We start from the raw sequence: 18,890 nt of genomic DNA, 5'->3' as shown, positions 1-18,890 counted from the left end.
CTGACACCGATCTGGGTATTGAACCCAGGTCACTGGTACTGTGAAGCATTGTTCTAAACACTACACTCCAGTGCCACTGGAGGAGGGAGGGGGAAGGGAGGATATTAAGAGCTACAAGAGGGAAGGGCATGCTGAGAGTGGATGAGAACACAGAAGACAGATTATAATGTGGAGATGTTTGGAGACATCCACTGAAGCACAGAACAGAGAAACAAAGTAAATTGTGGGAGATTGGTTAGTATTGATTTTCAATAGGATCTGGAAAGAGTTAATCTATACCACACAGAGCCCTGGGAGAATGAGTGTGAGTGTGTTTGTTCTCTGCCCATCTCTATCTCGCCCCACTTTGCCAAACCTCAAACCCAACCCCACCCCCAAGAGACGAAAATCCCGCTGTCCCGTCAGATGGAGACAGATGCCACGGTGGGCTTCAATGGCACCTCCAGTCTCGCCATCTCCCCCTCTCTGAGCTGCTGATAATGATCCCTCGCCAGCCTCAGGGGATGCAGCATCACCTCCTCCAGCTGGGGGAAGAGCTGAAAGAGAGGAGTCACAACCTGGGAGCAGATTCTGACAGTTCCCCTCTGTTGGCAGTCCCATTCATCCAATTGCAATCACAAGGAATCTGCTGATAATATTGCCAGGAATTCGAGCTCGGGGTTACGGATATGGGGAGGGGTGTAGGGGCGATTGGGGGTTCATGGAAATGGGGAGGGTGTAGGGCCCAGAGGGGTGTCACCAAGATGGAGAGGTGTGTAGGGGCCAGAGGGGGATCATGGAGATGTGGAGTGGTGTTGGGGCCCGAAGGGTCTATATTTTTATCTTGAAGACAATGCCAGTGTTTGGATTTTGAAGAGATTTGTTATCTCACCAAAGACTCAACAATTTTTTTTAATAGATGGAGAACATTCTGACTGGCTGCATCACAACCTGTTCTGGTGGATCACAAGAGGAGGCAGAGGGCTGTAACCTCAGCCAGCTCCTCTCCACCACGGCATAACCGTTCCCACCACTGAGTACTTCTTCAAGAGATTGACCCTCAAGAGGGAACGGTAAGAGCGGCTGGGGATGGGATGAAGAGAGGGTGAAGACCTGCTCCCTTCCCCCTCCCCACTCAGTATGAACCCTGTTACTTGTTCCCTCCCCCAGTGAATCCCACCCCCCTCCAACACTCTCAGCCCTGTTACCTTGGTCAAGGACTCGAACATGGGCATGAGGGTGGAAGTGAAGAATGCGCTCTGTGTGTGAGATTTCCACACCCAGTCCCGGTCCATGAAGGGCGACACTGGTAAACCCTCAGACTTCTCCCAGTCTCCCTGGGAACAGGTCCAACAGCATCAGCAGTGATAGAGACCAGAACCTCCCCTGACTGTGAGGCATTCCATCCCTCCTGACTGCTCCTCCCACAGCATTCCCTCCTCATTACCCCCTAACAGTGCCCCCTCCTCATTCCCCCTCCCACAGCAAGCACTTAATTGTCATTGCCCCCTCCACAGCGCCCTCTCCTCACCGCTCCTCCCACAGCAAGGCACTTCATTCTCATTGTCCCCTCCACAGCGCTCCCTCCTCACCATTCCTCCCACAGCACTCCCTCCTCGCTGCTCCTCCCACAGCACTCCCTCCACCCTACTGTCCTTTACTTAGTGCGACACTCCCTCCTCACAGGGAAATGCTCCTTCCTCACTCCTTCCACCCATGACACTTCCCCACCACCACCGACCTGCATGAAGTACTCGGGTAACAAACAGTCGAGCCAGGACTCAGAGACCTGGGTGGGACGCGCCTCGTTGGAGGTGTCACAGCATTTGATCAGTACTTGTTCCAGCTGTCGACAGGGAGGACGAGGGTGTCAGTGAGCTGCAGAGAAGGGGGAAGTCGACAAGTCGCGGGTAGCCCATAATCACCCCTCTACCCATCTTGTTAACACAGTGATGTCTGGCCCTCATCGTCAAACCTTCCCGCCACAACTCTGGGGAAGGTAAAATGTCCTCGGAAGACACGTACCACCAGGCTCAAACAAATTCCACCCTTCAGTGATCAGACTCTTGAATAGACCTCTTGTGCCATTAATGGACTTGACCTTACAATCCAGGTCTCAGCCTCGCAGCTTATTGTCCACCCGCACTGCACTCTCCTTGTAGCTGTTACACCTGATTCTGCATTCGGTTATTGTTTGACCTTATTCCAGCTGAATGCATTGTGTAATGACGTGTCTGTATGAACAGTGTGCTTTTCACTCTATCTCTGCATGTGACAATAATAAACCAATTCCAATTAACAAGAACATTGAGTGTGTATCCCCATCTCTATCACCGCCTATGGCCCATACATTCCCTGTCTCCATGTCACCCTACTCCCTGCCACTGGATTCTACACACATCCCCGTCTCTGTGACCCACTCCCTCCCTTACACCCCGACCTGTCTCTATGACTCCTTCCAGTTCTAATGCACTCCCCGTCTCTGTCAGCCCTCTAACCCCTACACACCTTTCCATCTCTGCCACTCCTTCCACCCTCCAGTTCCTCTACCCATCCGATCTTTATGAGCCCCTCTGACCCCTACACTCCTCGCTGTCTTTGTGCCTCCCTCCGCTCTGCCTTCAGCTGTCCAGATCCTGATGTCCAGAGTGCCCTGGGGTCTCATTACTGACCAGTCGGACGTGTTCCTGGTTCTGGTAGTCGAACACATCGAGGCATTGTGCAAACGCATCCATGATGTCCCCGTGCCTCACCATGTCTGTGGCCAAGATCAGCTCCGTCATCCCCTGGGGGGAAGGGAAAGGTTAGAGACCCTCTTGTATACAGACACATGGCTTCCCACCCCCCCTTCCACTCCACCCACCAACTCTCCCTGTAACAGAGCATTCTGAATGGTTGCATTGCCACCCGGTGTGGAGGCTCCAATACATGGGATCACAAGAGGCTGCAGAGGGCCGTAGACTCAGGCAGATCCATCACGGACACAACCCTCCCCACCATCACGGACACAACCCTCCCCACCATCATGGACCCAGCCGTCCCCACCATCACAGACACAACCTTCCCCACCATCACGGACCCAGCCCTCCCCACTATCACGGACACAACCCTCCCCACTATCACGGACACAACCCTCCCCACCATCACAGACCCAACCCTCCCCACCATCACAGATACAACCCTCCCCACCATCACAGACCCAACCCTCCCCACCATCACAGAATCAACCCTCCCCACCATCACGGACCCAACCCTCCCCACCATCACGGACACAACCCTCCCCACCATCACAGACCCAACCCTCCCCACCATCACGGACACAACCCTCCCCAGCATCATAGACACAACCCTCCCCACCATCACGGATACAACCCTCCACACCATCACGGACATCTTCAGAATGCAGACCTGGTGACATCCTCGTGAATCTTCCCTTCACCCTCTCTAGCTTCATGATATCCTTCCTATAGCTGGACGACCAGAAATGCACACAAAACTGCAAGTGCGGTCTCACCAATGTCTTGTACAGCTGTAACATCATGTCCCAACTCCTGTACCATTGCAACCTTGTCGGACCAATTTTTGTAACAAGCCTTGTCTGGTTCTTCCTTGTCTATGGCCTGTTGGTGATCAGTGTTTGGGCTTTTTCAGTATCTTCGAAGGATCAGTCACTCCGTAAAATATCCTGCGATGTTTGTGGAAATCTGGAAGATGTTGGATCATCCACATCCCCTCCCACCCCCTCCCGAGAGTTTCCCACCCTGGAATCTTCCAAGTGAGCTTTTTCCCAATTCCTGCGGCCTCCTCCCACATTTCCCTCCCTCAGTCTCGCCACCTCTCTGCCCCTACCCCACCAACCCCTACAGAATGTCTCACCTTCCGGATCTCCTCCGAGACTCTCGTCTCTGTGCCAGCGAAGATGTCAGTGTTAGGCTCTGAGAGTAATTGGAAGGCCACGGCACAGTGGTGCTGTTCCAGGGAGGATTGGTTGCCGTAGCGACATGCGAGATTGGTCTGAACATTGACCTGGTATCTATTTGGGGGTGATGTGGGGTGGGGGGGGGGCAAGAGTCCAACCCTTAGACTGAGAGCAGGGGACAGTCATCAGTGGCCATCTCTCCTCCGCAGCGAGCTTGGCATTCCGTTAAGTGTCAATTATTGGATGACGGAATTGATGGCTTTGTGACAATGTTTGCAGACTGTACGAAGATCGGTGGAGGAGTATGTAATGTTGAGGAAGCAGGATGTCTGCAGAAGGACTTAGACAGATTAGGAGAATGGGCAAAGTAATGGCAGATGGAAGAGTGTAGCATTGTGTACAGCCACACCGTATATTTTGGTAAAAGAAATAAAGGTAAAGACGAATTTCGAAATTGGGAGCGAATTCAGAAATTGGAGGTACAAAGGGACTTGATAATCCTTGTGAGGACTCTGTAAAGGTTAACTTTCAGGTTGAGTCGGAAGTAAGGAAGGCAATTGGAATGTTAACATTCATTTTCAGAGAACTAGTTTATAAAAGCAAGGAAGTAATGCTGAGGTTTTATAAAACATGGTCAGGCTGCACTTGGTGCATTGTGAGCAGTTTTGTGCCGTTTAGCTGAGGAAGGATAAGATGCCATTGGAGAAGTTTATGACAATGATTCCGAGAATGAAAAGGTTAATGTTTGAGGAGCTTTTGGTGTACTCACTGGAGCTGTTGTTGGGAGGCGGGGGGTGGGGTGGGAGGGGGATTGGGATCAAGGCCGACGTTGGAGCAGGAATTACAACATGGAGTGACCCCCTGGGGCTGGGCACTCAGACTCACGTGTTGTTGAGCCCGGGGTGGTCCAGGTCGTGGGAGACAGCAGAGGTCATCAGGATCAAGATCTCTATGGGTTTCAGCCGGGCCTGCGATCACAAGGGAGAAGGATGGGGTCAGTGTATGTCTGGGCTCACACCTCCCCCTTCCCCACCACAACACTTCACCCAACTGGGGCTCCCTCCCCTCACCATCTTCTCTAACACCTCCAAATCAGGGGGGAGCATGAGGAGGGAGTGCTCTGGGAGGGAGAGTGAGGAGGGAGTGCTGTGGGAGGGGTGGTGAGGACAGAATGTTGTGGGAGGGTGTTGAGGAGAGTGTGGTGGGAGGGGCGCTGAGGAGGGAGGGGCAATGATGAGGGTGCAGTGGGGAGGGAGTGCAACACCACAGAAGTGAACCTGACTGTACTGATCGTTACGGAGGACTAGTATGGACGGGATGGTCAGAACTTGCTCCCATACACCCACCTGCAGCTCACACAGTTGGATCATGCCATGCATCATCTGGGTTACGCAGAAGGAGTCACGGAAGTTGTGGAACGGATTCTGCCTGTAGTTCTCCTGGACGCTCAGCTGTGGCACAGAGAGAGGACGCAGATAGCTACAGACACTTCGGTCCATCGGGTTCCTGCTGGTACTCTGGCCGCACACTTGACTAATCCCTGCATCAGGGGCTGAGGGCCATCAGAGATCCCTCTGTTCCCTCACTGGGTTCAGCCTCTTCGAACAGAACCCATTAACCCCTCCCCATCTCCTGTCCCCGTAACCTCCTTTAGCCCCTTTACCCCTCCTCCATCTCTATCACCCCCGCCAGCGTCTGCACCCCTTCCCATCTCTGTGACCCCCTTTGGGACGCATCACCATCCCATCTCTGTCACTCTGGAAGGGTAAGGGAATGATGCAGATGAAGAGGTGGGGAAGAAGAATGGGAGAAAATAGAGGGAGCGGCATTAGAGGAAAAAATAAAGAGAGATTAGAGAAGAGGAGAGAGATATATAATAATCGAGATTCCTGCCTCCACCCCTCAACTCTTTCACAGAGAGATGGATGGGAAGAGGAGAAAGGGAGAGATAGATGAATCAGAAGAAAGTTGAGAGATGAGGAGTGAGATGCGGGAGTTGTAGCAGACAGAGGAAGGGCATTAGCCAGGTAGACTGGAAGGGTTTAGAATGGAGATCTTGTGGATGAATGGTTACTGGGAGAGGTGGATGAGGTGAGGGTACCTACCAGCCATCGCTTCAGAGTGATGGCATTGATGTTAAACTGGTGGACCAGGCCCAGACTATGGAACATGTATTCGATACAACTCAGTATCTGTGGGGAGTGCAGAAATACATCCAGATTCAGACCCCCATCCCACCCCAATCTTCCCTCTTCTCGCCAGTACTCCTCATCCCCAACATAATCAACCGGGGGTGGAGCGGACGTTTCTTGGGTTAAGCTGTCGTGATCTAGGACTCTCTGTTTGAAAGGAGGTGGGGAAGAATGGTGTGAGAGAAGATCTGAGGATGCAAATGAGAGAGAGCGTGAGAGAGAGGGAGAGAGAGAGCAAGAGAGATAGATAGCAAGAGAGAATGCAGCATAGCTGAGAAATGAAGAGAGAATGAGATAAAAAGGAATGAGAGAATGGAGAGAGAATTAAATTGAAATGAGAAGAAAGAAAGAGACAGGAAATAACGAGAGGTGATGAATATTATGGTGAAAGTGAGCAAGCAAATTAAGCAATAGACAGAGAGAGGGAGGGAGGGCAGGGACAGAAAGAGTTGCAGCGAGTGAGAAAATATGGGGCAAGGGGATAAACATAGAAACATAGAAACATAGAAAATAGGTGCAGGAGTAGGCCATTCGGCCCTTCGAGCCTGCACCGCCATTTATTATGATCATGGCTGATCATCCAACTCAGAACCCAGCCTTCCCTCCATACCCCCTGACCCCTGTAGCCACAAGGGCCATATCTAACTTCCTTTTAAACATAGCTAATGAACTGGCCTCAACAGTTTGCTGTGGCAGAGAATTCCACAGATTCACCACTCTCTGTGTGAAGAAGTTTTTCCTAACCTCGGTCCTAAAAGGCTTCCCCTCTATCCTCAAACTGTGACCCCTCGTTCTAGACCTCCCCAACATCGGGAACAATCTTCCTGCATCTAGCCTGTCCAATCCCTTTAGGATCTTATACGTTTCAATCAGATCCCCCCTCAATCTTCTAAATTCCAACAAGTACAAGCCCAGTTCATCCAGTCTTTCTTCATATGAAAGACCTGCCATCCCAGGAATCAATCTGGTGAACCTTCTTTGTACTCCCTCTATGGCAAAGATGTCTTTCCTCAGATTAGGGGACCAAAACTGCACACAATACTCCAGGTGTGGTCTCACCAAGGCCTTGTACAACTGCAGTAGTACCTCCCTGCTCCTGTACTCGAATCCTCTCGCTATAAATGCCAGCATACCGTTCGCCTTTTTCACCGCCTGCTGTACCTGCATGCCCACTTTCAATGACTGGTGTATAATGACACCCAGGTCTCGTTGCACCTCCCCTTTTCCTAATCGGCCACCATTCAGATAATAATCTGTTTTCCTATTTTTGCCACCAAAGTGGATAACTTCACATTTATCCACATTAAATTGCATCTGCCATGAGTTTGCCCACTCACCCAACCTATCCAAGTCACCCTGCATCCTCTTAGCATCCTCCTCACTGCTAACACTGCCACCCAGCTTCGTGTCATCCGCAAACTTGGAGATGCTGCATTTAATTCCCTCATCCAAGTCATTAATATATATTGTAAACAACTGGGGTCCCAGCACTGAGCCTTGCGGTACCCCACTAGTCACCGCCTGCCATTCTGAAAAGGTCCCGTTTATTCCCACTCTTTGCTTCCTGTCTGCTAACCAATTCTCCACCCACACCAATACCTTACCCCCAATACCGTGTGCTTTAAGTTTGCACACTAATCTCCTATGTGGGACCTTGTCAAAAGCCTTTTGAAAATCCAAATATACCACATCCACTGGTTCTCCCCTATCCACTCTACTAGTTACATCCTCAAAAAATTCTATGAGATTCGTCAGACATGATTTTCCTTTCACAAATCCATGCTGACTTTGTCCGATCATTTCACCGCTTTCCAAATGTGCTGTTATCACATCCTTGATAACTGACTCCAGCAGTTTCCCCACCACTGACGTTAGGCTAACCGGCCTATAATTCCCCGGTTTCTCTCTCCCTCCTTTTTTAAAAAGTGGGGTTACATTAGCCACCCTCCAATCCTCAGGAACTAGTCCAGAATCTAACGAGTTTTGAAAAATTATCACTAATGCATCCACTATTTCTTGGGCCACTTCCTTAAGCACTCTGGGATGCAGACCATCTGGCCCTGGGGATTTATCTGCCTTCAATCCCTTCAATTTACCTAACACCACTTCCCTACTAACATGTATTTCGCTCAGTTCCTCCATCTCACTGGACCCTCTGTCCCTTACTATTTCTGGAAGATTATTTATGTCCTCCTTAGTGAAGACAGAACCAAAGTAATTATTCAATTGGTCTGCCATGTCCTTGCTCCCCATAATCAATTCACCTGTTTCTGTTTGCAGGGGACCTACATTTGTCTTTATCAGTCTTTTCCTTTTTACATATCTATAAAAGCTTTTACAGTCCGTTTTTATGTTCTCTGCCAGTTTTCTCTCATAATCTTTTTTCCCCTTCCTAATTAAGCCCTTTGTCCTCCTCTGCTGAACTCTGAATTTCTCCCAGTCCTCAGGTGAGCCACTTTCTCTGGCTAATTTGTATGCTACTTCTTTGGAATTGATACTATCCCTAATTTCTCTTGTCAGCCACGGGTGCACTACCTTCCTTGATTTATTCTTTTGCCAAACTGGGATGAACAATTGTTGTAGTTCATCCATGCAACCTTTAAATGCCTGCCATTGCATATCCACCGTCAATCCTTGAAGTGTCATTTGCCAGTCTATCTTAGCTAATTCATGTCTCATACCTTCAAAGTTACCCCTCTTTAAGTTCAGAACCTTTGTTTCTGAATTAACTACGTCACTCTCCATGTTAATGAAGAATTCCACCATATTATGGTCACTCTTACCCAAGGGGCCTCTCACGACAAGATCGCTAATTAACCCTTCCTCATTGCTCAAAACCCAGTCCAGAATAGCCTGCTCTCTAGTCGGTTCCTCGACATGTTGGTTCAAAAAACCATCCCGCATACATTCCAAGAAATCCTCTTCCTCAGCACCTTTACCAATTTGGTTCACCCAGTCTACATGTAGATTGAAGTCACCCATTATAACTGCTGTTCCTTTATTGCACACATTTCTAATTTCCTGTTTAATACCATCTCCGACCTCACTACTACTGTTAGGTGGCCTGTACACAACTCCCACCAGCGTCTTCTGCCCCTTAGTGTTACGCAGCTCTACCCATATCGATTCCACATCTTCCCGGCTTATGTCCTTCCTTTCTATTGCGTTAATCTCTTTTTTAACCAGCAACGCCACCCCACCTCCCCTTCCTTCGTGTCTATCCCTCCTGAATATTGAATATCCCTAAAGATCACAATAGAATTAAAAAAACAGAAAGAGAAGGAGTTGGAGAGAAACTGAAGAAAGAGTGAGCGGGGAGATGGGTGGAGAAAGATAGGATTGAGTGACTGGGGAGAGAAGTTGTGTGCATTTGAGAGACTGGGGAGACAACAGAGGTGACGTGTATTGCACTGAGAGACTGGGGGAGAGCGGTGACCGGCTGGGTATATTTAAAAGACTGGGAGAGGGAGGTGACAGGTTTGTACATTTGAAAGAGTGGGGAAGAGAGATGACCGGCTGTGTACATTTGAGAGACTGAGGGAGGGAGGAGTTGACAGGTTTGTACATTTGAGAGACTGAGGGAGGGAGGAGGTGACAGGTTGTATGCAGCATTTTGAAATCCCATTGCCTTTGAATGTTCTGACAGGAAAATGGAGGCATTGGAATGATTGACTAAAGGTCATCCAATCACAGAGAAAGGAAGAGTCTACCAGTGAACCAATTGGGAGAGAGCAGGGACAAGGATGATCCTTCCATTGGGACCTACAATAATCTCCAATGGCTCAGTAATACGGCTTCGTGACAATATTTCCCTCAATGTCAACAAAACGAAAGGGCCAGTCATTGATTTCAGGAAGGTGACGGTGGGGGATGGTCCCCTGTCTACATTAACAGTGCTGAGGCAGAAAGGCTTAGAGATTCAAGTTGCCAGGAGCGAATATCACTAATAGTTTGTCGCCATGGCCAAGAAAGTTCACCAATGCCTCTACTTCCTCAGGAGGTTTAAGACATTTGGCATATCTCCATCGACCCTCACCAATTCTCATGGACACACGACAGCAATCATACTGTTTGGATGCATGGCGGCTTGGTACGACAACTGCTCTGCCCGTGACAACAAGAAACTGCAGAGAGCTGTGTATATCATGGAAAACAGCCTCCCCTCCACGGACTCTGTCGACACTTCCCACTGCCTCAGTAAAGCAGCCAGCATAATGAAAGGCCTTTCCCACCCCGGACATTTCCTCTTTCGTCGGGCAGAAGGTACAAAACCCTGAAATCACACACCACCAAGCTCAAGGACAGTTTCTAGCTCACGATTGTCGGACTCTAGAACGGACCTTTTATGTGACAAGATGGACTTTTTATCTCACAATCTACCTCGTTATGATCTTGCACTTTATCGTATACCTGTACTGCACTCTTTTGGTAATTTCTGCACTTTATTTTGCATTGTTATTGTTTTGCATTGATCTAGCTCAGTGCACTGTGTAGTGATCTTATCTGTATGAACAATATGCAACACGGGCTTTTCACTGTATCTCCGAGCATGTGACAATAACAAGCTAATAGCAATTCCAAGGAGAGCTGGCCAAGTACAATAACATTGTGTTCAAACAGGCAATCTCCCATGGGGTGGGACTCGATGAGGAACTGCACCTCATTGCCCGGTGATGGACTCTTGCTGTGCTCAGCAGCTCCGCCTCTGAAATTACTGATGCCTACCTCGTTGGGAGCCCACTGCCAGATGTCGAAGGTTGGCTTCTTCAGTGCCTCGATGGTCTCTGGAGAGAGGGTGTACTGGGAGGGGGGAGGCACAAAGAGGAACAGGATGTCAGTACACGAGGGCAACATCTCCACGTCAAAGCCAAATGCGTGTCTTAAACCTCGGCCGCACCAAACCACACCCCCACCCCCAGCCTGGTGCCTTTTCACAGAAGCGCATACCTATGTCTATGCAGTCGGAAACACCGCTCAGTAAGATCTCATTAATAGCATTCTGGAACCCCGGGCAGAAACTCACTCCCCCACCCATCCCAGACTCCCCATTTATGGCTGTGGGACTTTAACATGCACAGACTGGGCCTTGGATTAACGTTTCGTCTGAAGAAAGCATGAGGTTCCCTCCTCAGTGCCCCTCCTGCAGCGTGGTGCTCCCTCCTCACCCCCCCCCCCACAGCCCACAGTCCCTCCACAGTGTAGTGCTCCCCACTCAGTGAGGGGCGTGCTGGCAGGAATTGTCTTTCACAGAAGCAGAGAGGGGTATAGGAGCTGGAGGGGTTACAAAGACCGGGAGGTGTGTGGGGGCTGGAAGGGGGAATAGAGTTGGGGAGGGGTGTAGGAGTGGGAGGAGTTTACAGAGACAAGGAGGGTTCTAGGTGCTGGAGAAGTTCACAGAGACTAGGAGGAGTGACTGAAGACATTGGGACAGGGGGGTTCTTACCTTGGGATATGAGGGAACGTCGCGGCGAGGGGTGAGCCTCCTGCTGGCAGGGGGACATGGGGAGTCAGGAATCCACAGGGATCTGAGGGAGAGAGAGACAGAGAGATCAGCTTTCAGCATTCATTCCTCACCCCAATCCCACGGCCCTTCACAACGCTACTCGACATCTAGGATCCACTCACCCTGAGCTTCAGCTCCCCCCCACCCCCCGCCTCCGTGTGTCCCTTTCCCTCTGTCCAACACTAACAATCTCGCCCCACATCTCCAGGGTTTTCTCAGGGTTGCTGAGAAAATATTGTGGAGATTTTTTATCGGACCCTGCTGACTCACGGTGGTCCAGCACCTCTTGAGGAGCGCAATGCCATCCAGAACAGGGCAGGCCGTTCATTTAGCACCCCACCTACCCACCCTAAACACCCTCACTCCTCACCCTCTACCATTGCTGCAGAGTGCAGAGTCTATAGAACGCTCTGCTGTTACTCGCCCGGGCTACTCGGACAGTATCTACGTCCGCACCCCTTTCTGCCCAGAAGGATGAGGGCAGCTTTATGTTTGTGGGGACTGTTTGTTCCACCACTACTCCCACTCGGAAATCTGTGGGCCATTCCTTCACCGTCGCCGGGCCTGAACCCCAGGACTCCCTCTCTCCCAATCCGTACCGTGGGCTGTGGCTGTTCGAGGGGGCGACTTAGCCCCACCTTTGAGGGAGGCGAGAGGGAGCCGATAAATGCTGATCTGGCCCACTGAGAGGGAAGAATTCACCCTGCGGACATGGATCGGACGGAGGGTGGCCTCTTGTGTACCTCCTACCTCTTGGCAAGCTCTTCCCGCAGCCTTTCGATCTCCCCCTGACACTTGGCGATTTCGGCTCTCTTCCCGCTCTCCACTGCAACAGAATCCAAGCCATTCCCGATTAACCGCCTGGTCTTCCGTGTCCGTGGGATCGTGCGATCAGCCTGTGCTGAGGACACCCACAGTGGAGGGCAACAATCACGGGGTGTGATCGAACCAGAGCGTCGGTGTGCGGGGTTGATCGATCCGCCATTCGATCACGATTGATTTATTATCCCTCTCAACCCCATTCTCTTGCCTTCTCCTCGTAACCTTTAACATCCTTCCTACTAAATTAGTAATCGCAAGTGTTGTGAAGAAAGGTGTTGTTACAAAATCACGAATCAAAAGGCTGAGCGTGGTGGGTCTGAGGTTCTGAGCTGCGTATGTTTCAATGCAAGGAGTATTGTAGGAAAGGCGGGAGAGATTAAAGCATGGATCAGCAAGTGAAATTTATGACGTTTTAGCCATCACTGAAATTTGGTTGTGGTGGGGGGCAGGGCTGGCTGCTCAGTATTTCGGAGTTCCATTGTTTTAGACGTGACAGAGCGGTGCCGGGGTGGGGGAGCGGGTGACGTTACTGGTCAGAGAAACTCCCATTTTGATGGTACCGGAAAGGATCTGGCATGTATAGATTGGGACAGGTTGTTTTCTTTGAAAGGTGTACTTGGTAAGAGGGAGGACTTCAGTTTTCATGAGTACAAAGCTTGTATGTGCATGTCATAATAAAAGGCAAGGATAACAGGTTTATGGAACCTGGGTATTCAGAGATATTGAGGCCCTGGTTGAGATAAAGAAGGAGGTGCAGGAATAAGCAGGCACAATGAGGTGTTTCAGGAGTATAAGAAATGCAAGAGAACCGGACCAACTTCAACCTTTAAGACAAATTTGGATCGGCACATGGATTGGAGGTCCAGGTGCAGATCGATAAAACGAGGCAGATAAGTGGTTTGGCACAGACTAGATGGGCCAAAGGGTCTGTTTCTGTGCTAGAGTGTTCTATGAGTCTATGACTCGAAGAAACCATCAACTTACGTTTTAAATATACCCAATGACTTGGTATCCACCACCATCCATGGCATTAAATTCCACAAAACAGAGGCGCAGTCATGTCTGTTTCTGATGACACGTGCTGGTCCCTACCTATCACAGTATTAAATGACACTCCCAGCGCCCCCCCACCCCCAGTTCTGATAACTCTGTCCCCTCGATCGAGAGACAATCTCACTGGGGAAAATATCTCCCTTGTCCTGTCCCCTCAGGATCTGAGAAGTTTCAGTGAGTTCACCCATCTCCTTCTAAACACTGGCCTTCATCAGTTAGGGCACTGAGTACTGGAGTTGGACGTCACGTCAGGTTGAGTGAACTCCTCCATTACTCCTTGCAGCGACAGAGGATGAGAGGTGACCTGATAGAGGCGTATAAGATGATGAGAGGCATTGATCGTGTGGATAGTCAGAGGCTTTTGCCCAGGGCTGAAATGGTTGCCACAAGAGGGCACAGGTTTAAGGTGCTGGGGAGTAGAATATAGAACATAGAGAACATAGTACAGCCCACAACGTTGTGCCGACCCTAAAACCTGCCTCCCATATTACCCCCCACTTTAAATTCCTCCATATACCTGTATCGTAGCCTCTTAAATTTCACTAGTGTATCTGCCTCCACCAGTGACTCAGGCAGTGCATTCCACACACCAACTACTCTCTGATATCCCCCTTGAACTTCCCACCCCTTACCTTAAAGCCATGTCCTTTTGTATTGAGCAGTGGTGCCTGGGGAAGAGGCGCTGGCTGACCACTCAATCTATTCCTCTTTTTAGGTAGGTAGAGAGGAGATGTCAGGGGTAAGTTTTTTACTCAGAGAGTGGTGAGTGCATGGAATGGGCTGCCGGCAACGGTGGTGGAGGCAGATACGATAGGGTCTTTTAAGAAACTTTTATATAGATACAGTGAGCTTTGGAAAATAGAGGGCTATGGGGAAGTCTAGTAATTTCTAAGGTAGGGACATGTTCAGCACAACTTCGTGGGCAGAAGGGCCTGGATTGTGCTGTAGGTTTTCTATGTTTCTATGTTACAGATGCACCAAATGTTCTTGAGGTTGCACTTTGAATATTGTGTACAGTTTTGGTCACCCCGTTCTAGAAAAACTACCATTAAACTGGGAAAAAGGCAGACGTTGAAGGGTATATTGCCGGGACTCAAGGCCCTGAGTTAAAGGAACAGGTTGGGCAGATTAGGAATTCATTCCTTTGAGCGCAAGAGACTGAATGGAGAAATTATAGAGGTGTAGAAAATCATGAGGCGTGTCATTATGATTAATCTTATGGCCAGGGTAAGAGAACCAAGAACTATAGCTGCGGTTCCCAACCTTTGTTATGCTATGGACCCCTACCCTTAGCCGAGGGGTCAATGGACCCCAGGTTTGGAACCACTGAACTCGATGTTTGGGGTGAAAGGGGTGAGATTTACTAGAAACATGGCAGTGGGTTTAAGAAGGCCTATAATATGTTGGCCTTCATCAGTGGGGGGATTGGGTTGGGTTCAAGAGCTGCGAGGTAATGTTGCTGCTCTGTAAAACTCTGGTTAGACCCCACTTGGGGAACTGTGCTCAGTTCTGGTCATTTCTTTATAGGAAGAATGTGGAAACTTCAGATAGGGTGCAGAGGAGATGTATCAGGATGTTGGCTGGATTAGAGAGCATGTCTTATGAGAAAGGGTTGAGAGAGCTCGAGCGTCTCTCAAAGAAGGACGGGACAAGAACGAGGTAGAGAGGCAGAGCAAGAGGGAGGAGGATAAGTAGGGAGGGGCAGGATGAGGGAGGAGGGGGTAGCTGTATGACATTACTGTGGGAATGCCATGTTCCCCCTCCCCCCAATGAATGAGGAGGGGGATGGAGACCATTGTCCGAGGCGCAGGGGTGGACAAACATCACTCACCCTCCACCCGTCTCTAAGACAGCCAGCTTATTCCGAATCTCTCTCTCGATTTCGCCCACCCTCAGGTACCTGCGGAGGGGGAGGGAGGGAGGCGGTGAAGAGAGAGGGGACAGAGGGATTTTTCCGAGAAATCAAGGGGTAAAGTGGAAAAAAATTAAGATTAAAGTTTAGCTTAATTTGTCACATCAAACAGCAAAACATTGATACGTACTGTGAAAGATGTCGTGCTGTGTCAAAGACCTACACCGCCTGAAGATGTGGTGAGGGATGAGGGGAGTTTCAGAGAGAACACACAGAACAGAAAAATATGTTCTCTGACAGCCCGTTCTAGATAACCAACCCCTCTCTGTGTAAGAATAATTTTAATGTCCTCCTGTGTGAAAGTGATTACACCTCAGATGGACTTTACATCTCCATCCTCTGCCCCCTTGTTTTTGATACCTATACCAAAAAAAAACATGAAAATGTGAAACAATCACAAAATGCACAATAAAGTGTCACAGTGGCAGAGAAAGTGCAGCGCAGGCAGACAAGGAACGCAACGAGGTAGATTGTGAGTTCAGGAGTCAATGTTATCATGCTTGGGGATCCATTAGCAAGGTAAAATGTCTTCCCTACATATGTTTCCCACAAATCTTATAGACCTCTACCAGGTCACCCCCTCAGCTTCCACTGCTCCAGGGTAAACAGTCTCAGACTATCTGCTCTCTCCAGTCTCCGAGGTCCATGGAGTTGAGAGGGAAAATAAATCGGCCATGATGGGGGATAGAGGAGCAGTATTCTATGTCTTGTGGGCTTATGGGCCTGGCCACCAAAGGCAACGGGGACCGTCAGTAATGAAGGGGAGAGAGAGCGCCGGTAATCACGTTCCCGCTTTCCGCTGTTCTCAGTCCAGTACCTGGAGATCTGGACGGTGACATCAGTGCAGAATTTCTGTAGTAGGACCTCTCTGTCTGTGAGTGAAATCAATAAATCAGCTTGTTATTGTCACAAGTCCCAAGGTACAGTGATGTTACATTCTGTCCACACAGATCGTTTCCTCACATCAGTGCATGGACATAGTGCAAGGGTAAAACAGTAACTGTTAGAATTACCCAGGAAGCGCAGTCAGGTACAAGGTAGATTGTGAGGTCAAGTGTCCATCTTATCGCACTGGGGGACTGTTCAATAATCTTATGATAGTGAGGTGGAAGTTGTCTTTGAGCCTGGTGGTACATGCTTTCAGGCTTTTGTATCTTCTGCCCGATGGGAGAGAGGAGGAGAGAGAATGTCTGGGGATGGATGGATCATTGATTATGCTGGCTGCTTTACCACGGCAAAGGGAACTGTAAACAGAGTCCTTGGAAGGGAAGTTGGTGCCTGCGATGTGCGCAGCTGTGTCCACAACTCTGTTGTTTTTTGCGTCACGGGCAGAGCAGTTGTCGTATTAAGCCCTGATGCACCAGGACAGGAAGCTTTCCTTGGCGCATTGATAAAGATCGTCAATGTCAACAGTGACATGTTGAATTTCTGAAACCTCCGGAGGAAGTAGAGGTGTTGGTGAGTTGTCTTGTCCGTGGCGTCCACATGTCTGAACCAGGACCACGGCTCCCGAAGCGACGGGGATAGAGTGATGGGCAAAATGCTGATCTGGGCCAGTGAGGGCCTGATCCAAGGAAGAATTTAACATTTAAAAATTGTTTACCTGAGGGCCCTGATGATGTAACAATAACCTTATATGGGAACTATAAAACAAATATTTCATAATTAATATCTGTCACTTTGATAAACACTCCCCCCTCACCCACTGAATCTTCTCCCACAGCCCACAGACACTCCCCACTCCCCATCACCAACTCCCCCCTCACCCACTGAATCTCCTCCCACAGCCACAGACACTCTCCCCACGATGAATCTCCAGCCACAGTCCACTGACAAGCTCCAAACAGATAGTGAGGAGGGAGGGAACGTTGCGTGAGGGGCCGGATCGAACCCAGGTCTCTGGGATTAAATCTCTACTAAACCTGTCCATTGTTTACTCAATCGCCTCCTCATTCCAAGGATATTCCCAAACATCGCGGGCCCCTTGACCGTCGAATCCTACCTTCTGGGTATTGGGTGGCAACTCAGGAGCAATGGTCACCAGCGACCCCTTGTGGTCAAGCAAGGACAGCGTGCCCCCTCTGGATAGGAAGAGAAGATCTGAGAACAAGAGGCAGACTCCGCCTCAGCTTTCCGTAAAACTCCCTCCCTCCCACAGTCGGTCGGTCACACAGCGCTCCTTCCACACCACGGCACCCGTAGCGCTCTGTCCTCACTACTCCTCCCCCAGCACGGACCTCGGTGCTAAGCCGTATGGATTCGAACGTGCCATCCTCTGGCTAAGTGCGGGAATGGGACTGCTCCCTGCACTGTCACAGTCAGGATGGGCCATAGGGCCACTTCCTGGGTTTCAAGGAAATAATCAATCTTCTTCAGACTCCAGCACCACCAGTGGAGATCAATGTTTCAAATATCCCATCACACGCTCCCGAGGTCAGACACCAAGTGGAACTTCCACCACACCATCACAGATTTCTAGGGTGAGACTTAGAGTGAAATTCCCTCCACACCATCACAGATTTCTAGAGTGAGACTTAGAGTGAAACTCCCTCCAGACCGTCCCCTCACACACTCCTGTGGTCAGAAACAGAGTGAAGCTCCCTTCACACCGTCCCATCACGCACTCCTGTGGTCAGAAATTGAGCAACGCTCCCTCCACATCGTGCCGTCACACACTCCCGGGGTCAGACACAGAGAGGAGCTGTGCTGACTGAGCTGGGAGAAATCGAAGGAAAACTACTGGATAAAGTTCGTGGAATACTTTGGAGGTGGCTCTAAAAGTCTCTTGGACAACTGAGTGAGTGACGGCGTTGGCGTGGAAGCTCGGTGTGGAGTTTTTGCTGCCGGTTTGGACTGGGTTTGTTGGCGGCTGCTTACTGCGTAACTCCCAGCTGCGGCCGCTGGCAACTCGCCAGTAAGCCGGTTCGCTCCAAAACCGGAGGCAAACGCCGTCGTTTTCCCCCCATTGACATCGGGGCAACGTTCCTCCTCCATTGTTTTCCTGATTTTTCGTCCGGTGTCGGTGCCGGTGCCGGAGCATCTGGAAGGACGTTTCGGCCTCTCCCGGCCTGGGTCTCTGCAAGTCCGACGGAGCCTTTCCTGGCGCCGAGCCAGCGAGGAACTGTCGACTGCAAACTTTCCCGGCCAGTTACTCGTTTCGCTCCAGGACTTCTAATCGACAGCGCTGTAGGATTCTCGGACTGGAAAGAGCGCCAGCATGCCGGACCGGTCTCCAGGGAGTCGCGGGCCTTCGGGGAGTTACGCAAGGGCGGCTGCCTCCCCGGCCTCGGACAACGCCCTGTTTCGGTCGGTGAAGGTGGAACGTGGGGTGCAATGTATTTTGCGCCCTGGAATGACACTAGAAAAGTGTACGGAGGCAATGGAGGACCTTGTGGGGAAAGGTGGTATTCTGGCCACCGAGAAGGAGTTCGGAAAGGCGGTGTTCTATCTGGTGAATGAAGAGCTAGTGCACCGGGCCCTAAGCAGGGGAGTCACGGTGGACACCATCTT

At 50.2% G+C, this 18,890-nt stretch overlaps 1 protein-coding gene across 1 annotated transcript; it reads right to left on the bottom strand.

The window, feature by feature from the left end:
• Positions 1-401: 401 nt before the first annotated feature.
• Positions 402-16,219, bottom strand: LOC134350229 (high affinity cGMP-specific 3',5'-cyclic phosphodiesterase 9A-like). The gene is made up of 12 exons (XM_063055235.1): positions 16,198-16,219; positions 12,344-12,419; positions 11,534-11,615; positions 10,816-10,890; positions 6,004-6,090; positions 5,245-5,349; positions 4,784-4,866; positions 3,856-4,012; positions 2,652-2,765; positions 1,721-1,825; positions 1,188-1,316; positions 402-536 (listed from the first exon to the last, which is right to left on the bottom strand). The coding sequence occupies exons 1-12, from the start codon at positions 16,217-16,219 to the stop codon at positions 402-404; spliced, it is 1,170 nt and encodes a 389-aa protein (XP_062911305.1).
• Between the last annotated feature and the right edge of the window lie 2,671 nt (positions 16,220-18,890).

Source organism: Mobula hypostoma, chromosome 8 (genome assembly GCF_963921235.1).
Source record: "Mobula hypostoma chromosome 8, sMobHyp1.1, whole genome shotgun sequence".
Classification (NCBI taxonomy): Eukaryota; Metazoa; Chordata; class Chondrichthyes; order Myliobatiformes; family Myliobatidae; genus Mobula; species Mobula hypostoma.
This window is presented reverse-complemented; position numbering and strand designations above follow the sequence as displayed.

Coding starts and splice junctions, on each gene's coding strand:
- LOC134350229 (XM_063055235.1), bottom strand. CDS start 16,219: ATGTCACCGTCCAGATCTCCAG. Junction 12,420..16,197: donor GTCACCGTCCAGATCTCCAG/GTACTGGACTGA, acceptor ATTCTGTTGCAG/TGGAGAGCGGGAAGAGAGCC. Junction 10,891..11,533: donor ACGTTCCCTCATATCCCAAG/GTAAGAACCCCC, acceptor CCCCCCTCCCAG/TACACCCTCTCTCCAGAGAC.